Below are 18,691 nucleotides of genomic sequence, written 5' to 3'. Positions count from 1 at the left end.
AGACTAAGGGGTCAGGGAAGGCTTTCAAGTAGTGATACTTAGGGTCCTAAAGGAGTTAGCAAGGCAAAGAGGGAGTTGGGCAGCTAGGCAGAGGGAACAGCACGGAAAGGCCCAGAGACCCAGAACAAAGGGCTCAGGGGATGACAGGCAGCTGTGCAGCAATGGAAGGGAGGGTAGCTTGAGATGACGACCAGCAGGTGAGCCCAGAAGAGTCAGTGGGAAAAATCACATGCAAGCCCTCGTGGGTTATGCTAAGGAATCTGGCTTCAGAAATGATGAGGAGCCACTACAGATGTTCAAGCTATGGAGCGATATGGTCAGTTGTGTTTCAGAAAGGCCACCCAGACAGAAATGGGAGAGTGAGCCACAGGCAGAAGAAGCCGGCAACAGAGGAACAAATTAATTGCAGAATTAAGAATTTATGTTTGTCCAAAAAAGGACCATAAACAAAATTAGAAAGCAAAGCACTTAGAAAGCATATTTGCCATGTTTCTTGACAAAAATAACATTCTTAATAAAATTACATGTTGATAGTAAAGGTAAACATACCAATATCGAATAAATAGAAAATTCACAAAGAAAGAAGTACAAATAAGCATATGAAGATGTTGTCAGTAATAATCAAAGAAATGCAAGTTCAAATAACATTGACATCCTAATATTTTCCTATCAAATTGGTGAAGATTTGATAAGTGCTAATACTCACCGTGAGTGAGGGTGCAGGGAGCAGGGCACTCTCAAGACTGCAAATAAGAGAGTGCTTTAGTACAAACTCTCCAGAGGACAGTTGGCAACTGATATTAAAATTCTTAAAGATAGCCAAGCAATGTTTCCTTGGATTTTTATCCTAAGAGTCATAGAGATGTGCAAAATTTAGCTGCAAGAATATCTATTGCAACCTTATTTACAATGAAGACTGGGAACAAAGGAAATAACCACCATTAGAAGATTGGTTACCAAATGAGGGCCCATCTGTATACTGGCGACAATGTTGAAAAAGTTTGAGAGACATACAAAAAATATTACGTTCCTGATATAGTGAGGGAAGTAGCACAGGGTGCAGTGTCCACATGCTACCATTTGTGTGACAAAAGAATATATATACATATGTTGGAAAATGCTTAAATGTCTCTGGAAGGATATACAGGTATTGGGAGCAAAACTAGATGCTGGCAGATGGGGTGGGAAAGAGATTTACTTCTTACTACAGAGATTTTTTTAATTTTTAAATTTTGTGTCTACGTACGTATTACATATTCTAAAATATAAATACACATTTTGAAAAGTAAGTTATTAAAGTGTATATATACAGTGTGATCTAGTTTTTGTTTAAAAAACAACAAGCAAACTGTGTATGTGCAGATGTACATTTATCCCAAAGAGAACCAAATGATACATCCCAAAGGATTATGATATTTGTCTTGGGTAGTAGGATTGTGGGTTAGTTTGTCTCCCCTCCCTAAAATTCTACAATACACATATGAGGCTTTTACAATAATTACAGGAAAAGTATAATTTTTCCCCTCCGAAGAGTCTATCACAAAAGTCCAAGCAGGAGACGACAAAGCAGGTGAGGTCCAGGTTAGTGCTCCAGGTAGAGTTCAGCAGTGACATCTGCAAACACAGTGTGTAATTAAATGACAGTCCCCATTTGGGGGAGGAGTGGGGAGAAGGTAAGGTGAACACACCTGATTTTACTTAACAGCTCTCTGAAGTTTCTGTTGGACAAATGAACAGAAAATTCACCACTCAGACAAATACCAGCTAATACCCCCAGGCAGCTTCTTCCTTTGGGATCATTTAACTTTGGGTCACAGTGAACAGAGTTCCAATAAGCATGTGGACCTAAGTCACCAGACAAGCAGGCAGCCTGTACACTTGGACTATGAGGTCCCACGAGGTCGTGTTCACCTGGTTTTGGTGTTCAACCTTTCTCTTGGGAAGGATGCAACAATCTTATCCCCTCCTGTCCAGCCCTGCCACAACTCACTCTTTGAGGCAAATCCTCTCTCCTGACCCATGTTGGAAATAGCTACTCTGAGTCCTTCCTGAATGCAAGACCAAAGGAAGACCCTGCCAGTTTGACCGGTTCTGCAGGCCACCTCTGACCCCATCTTACCCTTCAGATTCTAACAAGCAGTTCACCAACTCACAGGCTTTCTGGGCTGAAGGCTTGGGGACAGGGGGGTTTGCATGTTTGCCTATCCTATGTATACCGCAGGGTAGTTTCAAATTGGGGTCCCGTGAAACCATTTTGGAGGAAGAGGGCAGAGAGAAAGACGTGGTAGGGGTGGGTAGAATGTGGCAGCTATAAAGGCCTTTTCCTTTTCCTCTTATCTAGAGGTTGAGCTACAGGCAAGCAACTGTGGGCCCTTGGATATTTCTAGCACTTTCTTCTGGTCCAGTTAGAAGCCTTTGAGAAGCTATGTGAATATCACTTGTGCTGCTGGCTTCTGGGCCCCTCAGCAGTGATTAGATCCTGCAGTGGTGGAGCCTCTGATTAAACAAATAACCCATAATTAACTCTGTATTCCCTTTTCCTCTCTGCCCAGAACTATGCTTCTTCCCCGATGCTGGGGATGAAGTGAGGAGAGCTAGGTGGGTTGTTTGGATACGTGCTGGCCCTTCAGCAAGTAGAATGAACAATACACAGAAAGAACTGCTGGGTCTTGGTTATCTTTTCCTGGCCTGTCACCTCCCTGTCCACTAGGGAGTCTAGTGCTAGTGACTTTTTTTTTTTTTTTGCTTTGGGCATTTTAAATACAAGAGGCAGCTCATGTACCACCATTGACATAGTCAAGGCTTTTCAACAAAACATACATGGTCCTGCTCTTGAATGGTCGTAACTGCTCGATATACTTTGTAGAGCAGCAGCTAACGATAAAGCAGTTCATAGCTAGACCTCTGGGGTCAGATAGACCTGGTTCAAATCCTAGCTATTCCACTTAAGGCCATGCCACCTTGGGATAGTTAATTTTCCTGGTTTTCAGTTTTCTTATCCATCAAACAGAAATGCTATCTCGTAGGCAATTGCATGAAAGAAATGAGCTTATACATGTAAAGATCTGAGGATAGTGCATTTAATAAATGCTAACTATTAACATTATTGCATCTGTATATATATATTAATTTATACAATACCGTCTCTCACCAATCACACTAAAAATACATGAAAGTGCTTGAAAAATTTAAAGCGTTGTATAAATGATACGTGTCCTTGGTAATCATCTCACGTGAGTCTTTCTCAGCTCTTCCACGGGACCACGTCCTATGCCCCACAGCGTATTGCACATTGACAGGCAAACAATAAGCCCTCAGGAGATGTTTCTTATTGGACTGAAGCAACATGGCATAAAGAACAGATATCAGGAGACTAGTCTGGGATAAAATTAGTTTAAGGCAGGAGAGCCAGTCTGCAGTCGTAATTTATTCATTCAACAAATATTTGTTGAACACATTCTCTGTGCTAGATATTGAGTCCAGCTACTGTCATCAAAAAGAGGAGGTACAGGTCCCACAAAGCCCAATCCCTGGGCTGCCTCGGCAACCCCAGCCTACTCTAAAAGCACAAAGGTGGCAGCCAGTATTGTTTACCACCGAACAAATGGCCCAGTGCTTTGGGGGAAGCCCCATCCTGCCTGGCTGTAAGTAGCTCTGAGTGAGTTGGGGGAGGGAGTAAAAAGGGAGGAGTGGGCTGCTTCCAACAGAGATGACAGGAACTGCTGCCTGTTCATTTATTTTTATTTACACTTAATTAGTCCACTGTTCAGTTGCCCAGTCTATGCAATGCTCTCTCCCTCCCCACGTCACCTACATGGTCAACCCTTGGCCCACTTGACCCTGCCCTTCTGCTGTCACAGCTGCCTGCGGGGGGGATGGGAGAATGGTATGTGTGGTCACCAGAGGGCATTGAGAGTGGGCTTCAGTGGCATGTGAATCCTGGCAGAGTCTCAGATCTCCGAGGGCGAGAGAAGAAAGCACAAGCCAAGACAAGAAGGGGAGGCAGGGGCTGAGGCTGCTGGGGGCGGGGGGGGGGGGAATCCAGTGTACAAATTCACGGCCTCTTTCCAGGCTTAATCAGTGCTCCCGGTATTTGTCTCATCCCTGGGTTTGTCACAGTTGCCTTGAGATGCTCTGGTCTGTCAGAAAGGTGTGGAGGGTCCAGCAGTGGGCTCTGGGCCTGCTGCCTTTGGGATGGTGGTACACCCGGCAGGCTCTGCCTCTGGCAGAAGCTCAGGCTTCCTGGCCTGTGGGAGTCCTCCCCAGCTCCTCAGCTGTCCCCACAGAGGTTAGGTCCCTCTCAGTGGCTGACTTACTAGAGAAGCGGCTATCTCCATTGTCGGGGCAACCCACCAGATTCCAAATTTGTGTCTCCTTTTCACATTGGGAGTAGACAGAGTTGAGGGGCAACAGGAGGAAGAGCTGGGAGGGGGGCTAACGGAAGTGGGGAGAAAGGACCAGAACCCAGGGAGGGGCTCTCCACCAGGGGATGCCTAGAAGTCCAGGGTCAGGTGCAAGTGCAAGTCTAGAGAGGTGTTGTAGTTACATGGCTTCCTTCTCTCTCTGGGAGCATCGGCTGAGCTTCATCTCCGTCAGCTGGATATACCGGATCACGTTGGTGTCTGCGAGGAGAGAAACACACCTTAGGGAACACTTGGTGAGGGCAACTATTTGGTCTACAGCTATCTCTGAAGATCATGGACAGGCCAGGCTCACTCAGCCAAGGTCCGTGATGGCTGAGAGGGCAAGCGGGATGCCAGCATTCTTCTCCACAGCCTCTTCTTTGCAAATGTGGACGGGTCACACTGACCCAGGGACAGACGATAAGGAGAGGAGAGGAGGAGGGATCTCTCCCTTTATTTCTATGAAACAGCATACTCCAGTGCTCCTGAGTCAGCACAGTTAGTTGAGGCTCTGTTTAGAGTTTAACCCCAGGCACCTTAGCAACTTCTCTGAGCCTCCTGTCTTGGCTGCAGGAAACCACCTTCATTTTTGAATGCCTACTCTGGGCCACATTATCTCATTTAACTCTCAATAAGATCCTGTAAGGTATGGAGCATCATCCTCACTGTGACAAAAGGGAAAATTGGGCCCCAGAGAGGTTAAGTGTGATGCCCAAGAAGATACATAGTATGTGGTGCATCTGATTCCAAAGCCTGCCTCTCCTGAGGATCATAATACCTTCCTCATGACATTGCTGTGAGGACCAAAACAGGTTAGTCTAAAAGTGCTTAATCTGCCCAGCCGGGCATGGCTCAGTGGTTGAGTATTGACCTATGAACCAGGAGGTTACGGTTCGATTCCCGGTCAGGGCACATGCTCAAGTTTCGGGCTCAATCCCCAGCAGGGGGCGTGCAGGAGGCAGCTGATCAATGTTTCTCTCTCATTGATGTTTCTCTCTCTCTCTCCCCCTCTCCCTTCCTCTCTCTGAAATCAATAAAGACACATTTAAAAATAAATAAGTAAAAGTGCTTAATCTAATGATAAATATTAGTTGAATGTAATTTTTTAAACTGAAGAGTTTCAAATGACTTTGCTTCATTGTCTTATTTTTGTCCTTATAAGTAGAATCAGACCACCTCACCTCAAACAGGGGAATTATTCCCCAATCCCACCTCTTAAATTAGTGAGCGGGGTATGGCATGGAACAGCTGCTCAGCTCTGCACATACCAGCATATAAGAGTCACAGGGCTGCCTGAGATGTTTACTTCCAGAAGTAGAAACGAATGCTGTAGAAAATGCCAGGCATGGCATCTAGAACAGTGCTGGTATGTAGTAGGTATTCAAGACAATTCTGTTGAATGAGTCCAGTTCTTAGTCCTCAAGTGGGTTACAGTACAGTTGGGGGAACTCAACTGATATACAGAAAACTAATCAACACATAAAAATAATGATATTGGTGTTCTTACAAAAATAAAGAAAAAAGTGTATACATTTGGAGGTTTGCAAATTGATCCTAAAGTTCTGAAAGACTTCTTGGAAGGAGAAGTGCATTTTAAAAAACTGACCATATGAACAACAATGGCAGCATCCAGTCAAAGTCATTGTTGAAATGTTACCTCTTCAGAGAGGCTCTCTCTTACTACCAGGTCTACAATAGCACCCCATTTACTCTTGATCCTGCTTTATTTTCTTCACAGCACTCAACACTACCAAATATTACATTATCTTTCCATTTGTTTACTGTCCGTCTTCCTCCATTATAACCTAAACTCCTTGAAGTTAGCAGCTTTCTTTTGTTCACTGACATCTACCCAGCACCTAGAATAGTTCCTGGACCATTGCAACTGCTTAATCAGTATCTGTGGAATGACTGAATGGCCGAGCTAGTGGTACAGATAAGGCATGCTCTAAGAAATGGGATCCGAATGGAGAAGGCAGAGCATGCTTCCTGGGAGATACAGGGCTCAGCAGTCAAATCATTCCTTTGCATTTTGTTTTGCCAACCAACGTGGCAAAAGGAGGGGCCAAGCTTTCTTACCCACATCCCTGGTTCCCAGCAACAAATCTTGGCACACCATAAGAATTCAATACATGTTTATTGGATAAGGGAAGAAAGCTGGATTCTGGGTTAGAAAAGACAAAGAATTCCATATTCTATTGGAAGAGGTTCCCAAGCTCCCTGGAAGCCAGACCCCAGGCAAATGCATGGGCTGTGTGCTCTCCTCGTTCCAGGTCCTAGTGCCCACCTGACCCCATATTTGCATTTCTCCACCTGCCTGGCCCTGCACCATGAGAGCTGTCTCACTGAGAAGGCCCAGGAGCTGCCAGAGGGGGCTGCCTTACCTGTTGGCTGTCGGGTCCTTGCTTCTTTCAGGTAGTAGAGTGCTTTATCATAGTCCCCAAGGTGGTAGAAGGCCACACCAGACCGGTAAAGGGCCTTGAAGTTCTCCCCTTCCTTCTTCAGGACTTTGAGGCAATACTCCTTGACTCGTTCATAGTTGACCAGCTCCGCCTGGAGCAGGCAGGCTACAGGAAAGACAAAGAAGGGAAGATGCCATCAACACAGCAGCAGGCTCTGAATGTCTCTCTTTGGTTCTTTCTTCCCATCCAGAGAAGTTTAGGAGTGTTGGGGCTTTACATGGGGGGTCATGCCATAAAATGTGTCATCAAATAATCCTGGTTCTAGGACCCAGTTTCATCACCAACAAGCTGTATGACTGAGCAAATTCCTTAGCCTTGGATTATGGGTTGAATTGCGTCCTCTCACGCTTGCAAAAAAAAAGTTGGATTCTGAACTCCCCAGTACCTCAAAATGTGACCTAATTTGGAAATGGGGTTTTTACAAAAGTAATCAAGTTAAAAAAAGGTCATCAGAGTGGGTTCTAAACCAATATTACTGATGTCCTTATAAAAGGGGTGCTACAGGTTGAATGTTTCCGTGCCCCCCACCCCCCAATTCATATATTGAAAACGAATTCCCAATTTGGAGGTAGGGTCTCTGGGAAGTGACTAAGTCATGAGGGTGAGGTTTTCATGATTGGAATTAGTGCTCTTATAAAAGTGGCCCCAGAATGCTCCTTCATCCCTTCTGCCTTGTGAGGGCACAGACTTAGGTGGCAACGCTGCTCCTTCCCGCCAAGACCTGGCTGGGCGGGGTGGGGGAGATGCTGGTGCGCTGCTCCTCTGTGCTCAGGTCTCTCCCACACTGGAAGACAGTCCTCAGTTGCTGATTTTAATCTTCAGGGATCTCACTTCAGCTGTTCTGATCCCTGAAATAACTTCCTAGGCCTCAGAATGGCTGACTGAGACCAGGCATTTCATTGGGCATTGTGGACAAAACACATCCTTCTGCAGAGTGAGGGGCAGGTGAACCACAGCTTTTCAAGTGGAAGGTGTGAGGACCAGGAAGTGGAAGAGAATCTGCCTGATCTAGAAACTAACCCATCAGGTTTCACTGGCCACAGGGCAGGAAGCCAAACAAGTTGACCAAAACAAGGGTGGGCCTGGGCATGGGGTCCGCTATTGTCACAGAGGATCTCTATGTGCTGACCCACCAGGTGCTATCCCGATGAGCTGATGCCACCAGTTCCCCTTCCTTTTCCTCCCCCAGCCAGGGGGTCTGAGGCCCCACTGCCCCTCCCCACCCCATGCCGAGGGTCTGCCTGGTGCTCACACAGCTCTGCAGACAGGGAAGGGTTTCTGCCAAGAGGTCACTGCGTGTGAGCCTCTGGCTGCTACCTGTGGGGAACCAGGCTTCAACATCTATTCCCAGAGCTACCGGATTTCCTGTCTGTAACTTCCCCATGCCCCGTCTGATGTGGTCTCGGCCCTCTTCCCATCCAGCTCTCCACCTCCAAACATACTTCTGTTTGCTGACCTGAGCAGTCTAGGAAACGGACGTTTGTTTTTTAAAAAAACAGCTTTTGAACATCTAAAACGGTGGGGGGTAGGGAGAGCAAAGAAGCCTGGAAATGGAAAAGATTCCCCCTCTCCCAGGGCAAAAGGAACGATAGCAATCAATTTCTGGGACTGATTTGGTGAAAATGTCATGAATTCCCCTACAAATCAGGTGGGAACTGTGACACCTGGCTATGGACTAGGGTTCAGATCTGTTGGGATCAGGAAGGTCACAGGGTGTGGAGCCCCTGCTGGCACAGAGGCAGAGCCCAGGAAGACAGAGAAATTTAGAGTTAGCTCAGGTCGGGGTGGGCTGCCATCCAAATAAGGAACCAGGGGTTCATCAGGGGAGCCAGGCCAGAGCTCTTAAGAGGCTCCAGAGTTGAAGAGGTAAGAGAGTCTGGAAAGCTGCCCTCAGTCCTACCTACAGGTAATTTTGGGGCACCTCTCTAGTCCGGCTGGGGAGCTGTTTAAGGTCCATATAACAAGCCCATAGGATAGATAAGCTGGGGTGTTTTTAAGGCACATTTTAGAGCTGAGAAAGTTAAGAAGGAGAGGTTGACCAGCAGTCTTCTGACGTTTCTTCCACGTCCCTGTGCCTATTACCCAGGGCCTGGGGGCTGCAGCAGACCCTTAGAATAGGTCAGGTCATCCCACTGCCCTTCCTTTACCTCAGTGTTAATCCCTTACCCTGTGTCAGAGGTGGCACCCAATGCCTTACATATACCCTGTCCTCTAATCATCACAATGGCTATGCGAAACAGGTTCTATTTTTATGTTTGTTTGTTTTAGAGATGATGAAACCCAGTTCCATAGAAATTAGGTAACCTGCTGAAGGTCACTCAACTAGGAGGTGGCAGAATTATGATATCCACCCACTTCTGACAGGCTCCCAAGACTGTGCTCTTGACCATGGGTGTCTGTGAGTCTGTATTTGAAGCCTTTGGAAACCCACATAATCCCTGATAAAGGAAGGACAGGTGTAAACTACTTTCCTCTGAGTTCCATGGTTCTTAAGGCCAAAAGTGATGCTTAGCTGCACTAGGCACCGCTCAGGCCACAGGGATCAGGTGATGACCCAAACACTCCATCCACTAGCTCCTTCCTTTATGGAGTTAATGAATTGGTGGGTGAGAGAGACAGATGTTACATTATCTTAGATACTCCAATGTGCCAAGTGCTGTGAAGGAGAAGGGATAAGTGGAGGGAGGGGCTCTCAACCAGTATAAAGCATCATGGGAGGGCTTCTTGGAAGAAGTGGTATTTCAGGTGAGTTGTAAAGATGGAGGGTTTCTCAACCTCAGCTATAAACATTTTAGGCTGGACAATTTTTTGTTATGGGGGATGTCCTGTGCATTGTAGGATGTTTAGCAACATCCCTGGCTTCTACCCACTAGATGCCAGTGTGACAACCAAAAAAACTGTCTACAGATATGGCCAAATGTTTCCTAGGTGGTAAAATCACCCATTTGAGAACCACTGGATGTAGGTGGAAGGGAGAAAAAGCTTTCTAGGCAGAGCCGAGAAAGAGAAGCTGGAAAAGCAAGATAAAACCAGAGCTCAGGAACTCACACAATTTCCATAGTGGTGCAGCCACTATGGAAAGCAGTATGGAGTTCCCTCAAAAAATTAAAAATGGAACTGCCATTTGACCCAGTGATCCCACTTCTAGGAATATATCCTAAGGAACCCAAAACACCAATCAGAAAGAACTTACGCATCCCTGTGTTCATAGCAGCGCAATTCACAATAGCTAAGATCTGGAAACAGCCCAAGTGCCCATCAGTAGATGAGTGGATAAAAAAAGCTGTGGGACATTCACACCATGGAACACTACGCAGCTGTAAAGAGGAAGGATCTTTTATCCTTTGGGACAGCATGAAGGGAACTAGAAGGTATTATGCTGAGTGAAATAAGCCAGTGAGAGAAAGACAAGTACCACATGACCTCACTTATATGTGGAATCTAATAAACAAAATAAACTGATGAACAAAATGGATCCAGAGACATAAAAGCATGGAACAGACTGAGGGATCTCAGAGGGAAGGTGGGGAGCAGATGGGGAGAGATTAATCAAAGAACTTATATGTTTATAAGCATAACCCATGGACACAGACGTTGGTATGGGGAAAGCCTGGAAGTGGGATGGATGCGAGGTGGAGGGAATCAATGGGGGTAAAAAGGGGGACATCTGTAATATTTTCAACAATAAAGATAAAGAAACTTAAAAACAACAAAACACCACCACCCCCAGAGCACAGACTCTTAGGGTCCTGCTGAGAATCTGGGACTTTATTACTAGGGCAGGAGTGGATCTGGAGGGTAAAATGATGGTGACTAGGTTGACTCAAGTGGAGGCAGGAGAAAGGGATTAATTTTAAGTGGCATTCAGGAGATAGAACTGATGAGCATAGGGAACCCCTGAAATGTTTTCTCTCTGTTGTGACATTTGTGGGGGTAGAGAGCTTCATCCAGGACTCGCTGTGGCCTTACCAACAGTCCAGGACTGCTCATCCTCACTGTTGTAACCTGGTCTCTGTTCGAATTAAAGTCTGTAATACAACAGTCTCTGTGCTCTGCTATACAGTGTCGATCAATGTTTTAAAGAGTAATGGGATGGGAATCAGAAGAGCTGGGTTCTAGCCCCACCTTTGCCACTAGCCAGCATTAGAAAAATCACTTTCTCTTTCTGGGCCTCAGTTTCCTATCTATAAAACGAGGGGCCTGCACGTCACTGAATAATTTCTACATCCATTTTGATCTAACAGCCTATGAATACAACAAGGTTCACCACTTAATAGAAGGATGAAATTGTTCCACCGGTTCCTTCGAAAGAAACTCCGTTCTCCCTCTTGCTTATGGGGAGGAATCTTCTGCTGGGAATGAGAATCAGAACTGGTAGAACAGCCATCAAAAGGGCTTTGAGCTCTGGCCAGTGTGGCTCAGTTGGTTGGGCATTGTCCTGTGCACCAAAAGGTTGCGGGTTCAATGACCAGTCAGGGCACATGCCGGGGTTGCAGGTTTGATCCCGGTAGGGGGCATGCAGGAGACAGCAGATCAATGACTCTCTCATCAGTGATGTTCCTATCTCTCTCCCTCCCTCTCCCTTCCTCTCTCTGAAAAAAATAACATTTTAAAAAATCTTAAAAGTGGGGGGGGGGCCTTCAAATGTAAGAGAATTCTCCTGTATGGAGAGATATTTTATTTTTTTGCATAGAGACTGGATTATGCTCTGATGACTTCCCAAGACTAGGCTCTGGGGCAGGATCTTCCCTAAAGGGAGTAAGCACTGCCATGGGAGTCAATCTCAGCAGAGGAGGCTGTGGACTTGGGAAGGCAGGTCTCAGGCTAGATGGAGAGGGAGGTTGTTCTCATCTATGACCCTGACTCTGAGTATATATTTGGATTCAAAGATACAGTCATTGAGGCGCAGAAGGGGTGCAGGATGGGGAGACACATCCACGGTAGACATGTGAAGATGGGCCTGGGCTCCCAGACAACCATATCTAGGAGTTCTTTTGAAAGAAACATTATTGACCTCTGGTATTTGACAAGACTGAATAAATGCTACAACTTAGAATGAGCCAAGCTGTGGAGAATTAAGGCAAGCTTCTTTTCCTGCATGGGGAGAGGTGCTAGAAGAGACACGGCCTTCCCTGAGCCTAACACGGTGACAGCAGTGGTGGCCAGTGCAACTCACAAGAGAAAGGTACATTTGGGAGACAAGAATTGGGGCTGTAAACCTCCAACCACCCATCCCATGTGGAGGTTCCTCTTCCACTGCCCACCTTGGGTGGTTCAGGTATGTTTCTATGAAAAAGGCAGGCAGACTTTCTTAAGGGGTCTGTGGTAGAAAAAGTTAGAGAACCAGCAACTTAAAGAACCCCATTGCACACTCATGCACTCAGACAGGGGAAATCATTTGATATTTCCCAAAGCAACCACACTGAGACCTCCGGCTAAAACATGTCAGGTTCTCCTGGCTCTGGCACCTGTTTTTTGTTTTTCCTGGTACACGCAGGGCATAGTGACTGCCTGGGCAAAGTGCCACTCACTGGCACGAGATGAAGGGAAACTGGATGAGAGGAGGAAGGAGGAGTTTATGTAGCCACTGGTTTCCAGCTGATCCACTGTAGTTCGCCCTTCCCAGCTGAACAGAAGGGAAGCATGGGCTGGGCGGGAGGGAAGGGAAGACCCATTTGGGGCCAAGGGTGGGGTGAAGGAACCTACTCTACGAGGCTGCCTCATTGTTATGGGTTGAATAGTTTCCTCCCAAAAAGATATGTTGGAGTCCTCAGAATATGATCCTATTTGGCGAGAGAGTTTTTATAGAGATTATCAAGTCAAAATGAGGTCATTACGATGGACCTTGATTCAAAATGGCTGGTGTCCTTATAAAAAGGAGAAATTTGGACAAAGAGACAGACATGAAGAGGAAAGACAATGTGAAAAGACACGGGGAGAAGACGGCCATCTACACCCCAAGGAACGCTGGAGGCTACCAAAAGGGAGGAGGGGAGCATGGAACGATTCTCCCTCACAGCAGTCAGAAAACACACACCCCTGCCCACACCTGGATCTTTGAATCCTAGCCTCCAGAACTGCGACAATCCATTTGTTATTTGAAGCCACCCAGGTTGTGGTCCTTTATTCCAGCAGTCTCAGGAAATTAATGCATCCTGCTGCTCACTCCTTTGGGAGGTGGGACCAAGAAGTGGCTATTCTATTACTGGGAGAAAATTTCCCAAAAGTTAATGAAATTATTTGATTGGCTTTCTGATATATTTCAAAGGGCACGGGCATAGCAGCCAAGTAGAAGGAGCTTGTATTGGACAGAGGTGACATTCAGAATACTTAACAGCTGGTACAGGTTATAACCAAACTGAATAGGCACAGAGTACTGTGCCAGTTCTGGGGTGTCCTGGCTGAACATCAGTGGTGGATCTGGAGATAAGAGTCCCGGGCTGGAATCCAAGCTCCACCACCTACTAGCCCAAGCCCTCAGCCTCGGGCATGAGTTAATCTCCCTGCATCTCGCTCCTCTCATGTGTTAAACGGAGGTAATACCTACTGTGTGGGAACTCTTGTGTGGATAAAATGAGATAATTAATGTCTTATATGTCTCAAACAGTGCTGGGCACTCAAACTGATTCTCATAAATGCTAGCTCTTTAGGAAGCCATTTGTCAAATATGGTTTCTCCAGCAACATGTACCTTCATCAGAGAAAGTTTCCCTTTTGGGTCCTACCCACAATGATACATACACAAAGCTACAGTTTAATTTAAAGCAAATTCTCAAGAATAGGTCAGGCCCTGGCAGGTGTTGCTCAGTGGTTAGAGCATCAGCCTACACACCGAAGGGTCACAGGTTCGATTCCCAGTCAAGGGCATGTTCCTGGGTTACAGGCTTGATCCTTGGTCAGGGTCAGGGTGCGTGAGGGAAGCAACCAATCAATGTGTCCCTCTCATATTGATGTTCCTCTCCCCTCTCCCCTTTCACTCTCTCTAAAATCAATGGAAAAAATATCCTCAGGTGAGGATTAACAAAAAATAAAAAGAATAGGTCAGATACATTTCGGGGGGTGATTTGGAGGCTCTTTCTACAGCAGAGCCATGGAACATGGAGCGTGCAGCGAAATGACGGTAACATTTACTTAGGAGGCTGCACCACAGGACTGCTGTGACCCACCCAGTTTCACCTTTCCACGAAAGTGCCGAGGGTCTCTCCTGCATACACAAATGCTTGCATTCAGAGTTCTGCAAACAACTCTCTTCTTTTGATTTCCCATTTTTGTTGCAGGGCCTAGGATGTACATAAACTCACACTTGCCACAAGTGTTTCCCAGACGTAGGTTTGATGCTTGGTTCTACTGAACGCTTTTCCTTTCCAAGGTGTGTTTTCCCTGCTGCGGATGGGCGGGTACATGCAAAGAACATTCCCAAAGCAGCTGTGCAGCCAGAAAAGGGAGCTTGAGGGAAAGAATGGGGTGGGTTTCTGGGTCTTTCTTCTTCTCATAGATTAGACAGCCTCTGAGTCAGCAGCTGGTTCTGCCCCCACCCCTCCACACCCCACACATTAGTGCTGTCTGCTCCCTGTTCTCAGCCCCTTCCCTCACCACGAATGGATGGGTGGATCCCACAGTCGCTATCTGCCTGACAGCTTTATGGATGGGGTCGAGGGAGGGACCCAAAGTACTGGGCTCCTCTGGTGTCCTAATATTAAGGAGAGCTAGGAGCTCTAAAAGCCAGCATGGCAGGCAAATTAATAGGCCTGGATTCTCAGTGTCTAGGGCATGAGAGAGCCCATGAGGGAAGAGGGAAATATTTTCAGCGCAGACGTTGCTGGCCAGGTTTGGTGCCTCTGAGCTAGCTCAAGCAATACAGTGTCCCTAGCACTGGCATTCACTCACTTGTCTTTGAGTTACAAGACCTCGCCCCTCAGGGTCTCAGTGCTGAAGTGGGTAAAAATGAAGGTAATTACGGTCGCTCTCTACCTTTTCCTTGAAGGCTTATTGAAAAAGTCAGTGCTTCCCAAGCTCCAGACCCTGACACCTGACCAGAACCTCAGAGGCAAGTGTTTCTCATTAAATCATCTGTGGAAGCTCATTTAACACAGAGATTCCCAGACCCCAGGCCCGGCAATGCAGATTCGCAGATTCCCAAGAGTTAAGGTGGACCCAACAATCCACATTTTAATAAGTCCCCAATGGATGCCTATAGGTGGGCCTCCTTACCTCCTGAGCTGGTACATTCTAGCATTTTGGATATATGCTTCTTAAGGATCATTCAATGGGTTAAACTATGAGAACCCAGGACAGCCATGGCAACCTCCAGGATTATCCAAGAGGCAAATAGGTCCCAGATGGCCATGTTCTAGAGCTGGGAAATCTACATATGTGGACAAACAATTGTTCTCAGTCAACTTGTGACACTTTAGGCTTTTCTCTTCTTAGTGACTGGAGACTTCTCACTGGAGAAGAGGAGCCTGGCGAGGGAAATGGGGAAGCAGAAGGCTGAGATGTTCCATGATGAGCTCAAGAAAATCTAGCCTGGCACCTGTAGGCAGCATTCATCCATCCTCCCAGAAGGGAAGTAAGAGTAAGAACACATAATTTTTATTAAGCATGAATGGGCCAGGCACTGAAGTTCTAGTATTTTGCCCACTTTCCAGATGGAAAAACTGAGGCCCAAGGTAGTTCAGGCACTTGCCCAAGGCCACAGAGCTAATAAGAGTGAGGGCTACAATTTGAACCTAAGCCTTCTGGTACCTAAGGCTGTGCTCTCAAGCATTATGCACACAACCCTCTAGGATGCTCAACTGCCTATAGTGAATTTTAACTCAGTTCCTTCCTTAACTCAGTAGATTTGAGGCCTGAGTTCTGATTCTTGTGAGGCTTACGTGTGAGACTTGATGGTGCCAAACCATGCTTGCTTTCTATGTATACTTCTCATCTGGAAGTTTTCTATAGAGCACTCCAGAACCTTCTACCTCACTTGTTTCTCTGCATTCAAAGAGAAACCAAGTGCAGAGAATGTATACCAACACTTTTTTTTAAGTTCTAAAACCACCAAGATCTCTCATTTCATTGAGAGTCTACTGTTATCCTAATACAGCTGACATGACACATCTCTGGTTTCTTCCTGAAACATCTTACCTGGTGCTTGTAAACTAACCCCTACAATATTATTTATAATTGAAAATTTTTATTGAGATAGTTGTAGCTTCACATACAGTTGTAAGAAATAATACAGAGAGATCCCCTGCACCCTTTACCCGGTTTTCTCCCAATGGTATCATCTTATAAAACCACAGTACAATATATTGACTATATTATGGACATGGATACAATCCATAGATCTTATTCAGTTTGCCCTAGCTTTACTTAAACTCAAGTGTGTATGTGTCTAGTTGTGCACCATTTTATCACATATGTAGGTTCCTCTACCTTGAAAGTTAAGTTACAGAACAGTTCCATCACCATAGGATCCCTCCTGTTTCCCTTTTATAACTACATCCATGTCCTTCGTGTATCCCACCTCCTCTTTAACCCCTGGCAACCATTAACCTGTCCTCCATTTCTAAAGTTTTAACATTTCAAAGTGTTATATAAATGGAATCATACAGTATGAAGTCTTTTGGAACTGGCTTTTTTTTTTCCCTTTCACTCAGCATAATCCCCTTGAGATACATCCAAGTTGTTGCGTGGGTCAGCAGTTCATTCCTTTTTATTGCTGAGTAGTATTCCATAGTATGGATGTACCATAGTTTGTCTGACCATTCATCTGATGAAGGACATGTGGGCTGTCCTGGGGTATTCTGAATAACGCTTCTATGAACATTCACAGACAGCTTCCATTTCTCTAGGATAAATACCCAAGAGTGCAATGACTGGGTCATAAGGGAAAGCACTCATTCAGTCTCTCACCACTAAGTATGATGTTAGCTTTAGTTTTTTGGTAGATGCTCTTTATCAACATCAGGTACTTTCCCTCTATTTCTAACTTGCTGAGAAGCCCTTAGCAAAGCTCTTCAACAAAGATCCATTCACCATGGCCTGCGCCCAGAGCTTTGGGAGGAAAAGCGAAAGCATTCAAACGAGGTTGATATCTTCAACGACTTCATATTCTCATTCGCCCTTTACTGGCCACGATTTAGCTGTCAAAGTGGTGGGTAAAAGAGCTAAGGTGAAAAACCCATCTAAAATCTTAAAAGCAGAAGGCTTACGTTGACAGTCCTTTAAGGACTATTGGAATCTGCTCAAGAGAGTTGTGATGCCAAAGCCTGAGGTTGGCTCATTTTTGTGGTGCTTGCCACGTGCCACACTGTTCACGGGGAAGGACACAGCCTGGTGCTGCTGCAGCATCCTTACAAGTTCTCCGGGCCGCGGCCCCTCTCACTCTTGATCTCAATGCCATATACACAGAGAGAGACTGGGGTAGCAGGAAGAAGGCAGAACAGGATTATTTTTGTGGGAGTCTTCATTAACACCCCTTTCTTGGGTTGGAAGTGGGACTTTAAAGGGACCAGCTGGGCCATTTGGATTATAATCATGAGTATATGCCCAGAACTATTCAGAAGAAATCCATTGCCTGATATGATCTTTTCCTTGTTGGCTCTGGCCAAGGACACATGTCATGCCCATTGGCAGGAATTCTGAGCCAGGATGAAGGGAAAAAAAATCTCAGAAGCCAAAATTCCATCCTGTTCTCTTTTTGGACTTTAAAGAATGCCTCCCCTATTTTTATATCCTCTCCCACCATTTCTCTGTGACCCCAACAACATCTCTCCTGTTCCCATGGCCTCTCCCACCATCCCTCCACGACACCAACCGTCACGTCGCCAGATACAACTGGGGATAAGTCAGTTGACGGGCACATGTGTAGCAGAAAGAGCACCTGGGTGGCTTCTCTGTGGCAGCGCTGTGTATTCCTAGCAAAGGGCAGGAAATCACCTAAATATCCACCAGCGGGAAGCTGGTTAAATAAATAACAGGACATTGGTATAATGGAACATGACACAGACATCAACATCATGCTGTAAAAAAATACACAATGACACTGAAAAAAATGTTTTCCACGGAAAATACTGGTGGAAAAATAAAGGCTGTAAAAGTTTGTGCAGTACAACTGGGATCTTGTGGAAAACATGAGTGTGTGTGTGTGTGTGTGTGTGTGTGTGTGTGAATTTGTAACAGTGGGCGCCAGAATTCCTCTCGGGAATTCTTACAATCCCCTCACCAACTGCTTCAGTGAAGAAAGTGAAGCTTTGAGATCAGTGGGCTCCTCTGCATAGAAAATGAGAGGAATCTGAGAGCAGGAGAACCTAAGATGTGGAGGGGGGCTGCAGGGGTGGGGGGTGGAGGCTGAGAAGCACGGTAGGTGGCTGGAACCTGCCAAACAAGGGAAGAAGTCAGTGAGAAATTCCTGGTAGCCTGATGCTCAAATGAGTTTTAGGAAAAAGAATTTTGAATATTCAGTTCGGAAACTCCTTCTGCGTCCTGTAACCTGCAGCGAAATCTGGTTTGATTCTACAGCCCAATGCGGTGCCAGGGGCCGTGAAAGGGTAGAAGCAACAAGGGGAGGCAGAACTGGCCCTTGGTTGACCCCCAGGTCAAAGGAGCAGCATCCCATGGGGCTGAGGGGTAAAAAGGAGACCGGGGTTCAAAGCAGTGACCCCAGCATGTGTGAGACAAACTCCTTCTTTTATAAATAAGCTGGAGAAAGGTGGACCTTGAAGTGGGTTGGCTGTGGTTTGGTTTACATGCACGTGTTACATACACACAGAGGGAAGACTGGAAGGAGAGAAACCTAAATAGGAAGAGTGGGTATCTTGGGGTAGGGGGACAGCAA

The 18,691-nt window shown here is 46.0% G+C and overlaps 1 protein-coding gene across 4 annotated transcripts in view; it reads right to left on the bottom strand.

Moving 5' to 3' along the window:
* Positions 1-401: 401 nt before the first annotated feature.
* Positions 402-18,691, bottom strand: part of TTC9 (tetratricopeptide repeat domain 9) — a 29,245-nt gene continuing 10,955 nt past the window's right edge. The window contains exons 2-5 of one of the 4 annotated variants that reach the window (XM_081119542.1): positions 6,788-6,970; positions 4,547-4,622; positions 1,689-1,718; positions 408-1,614 (exon numbers count right to left, since the gene is read on the bottom strand). In XM_081119542.1, coding sequence (XP_080975668.1) covers positions 1,602-1,614; positions 1,689-1,718; positions 4,547-4,622; positions 6,788-6,970 — 302 coding nt within the window. In that variant the 3' untranslated portion in view covers positions 408-1,601. The other 3 variants (XM_081119543.1, XM_081119541.1, XM_081119544.1) reach the window with 3 other exon arrangements.

Source organism: Miniopterus schreibersii (assembly GCF_964146895.1).
Source record: "Miniopterus schreibersii genome assembly, chromosome: 1".
In the NCBI taxonomy this organism is placed as follows: domain Eukaryota; kingdom Metazoa; phylum Chordata; class Mammalia; order Chiroptera; family Miniopteridae; genus Miniopterus; species Miniopterus schreibersii.
Note: the sequence above shows the minus strand (reverse complement) of the source record. Positions and strands in the feature narration are given on the sequence as shown.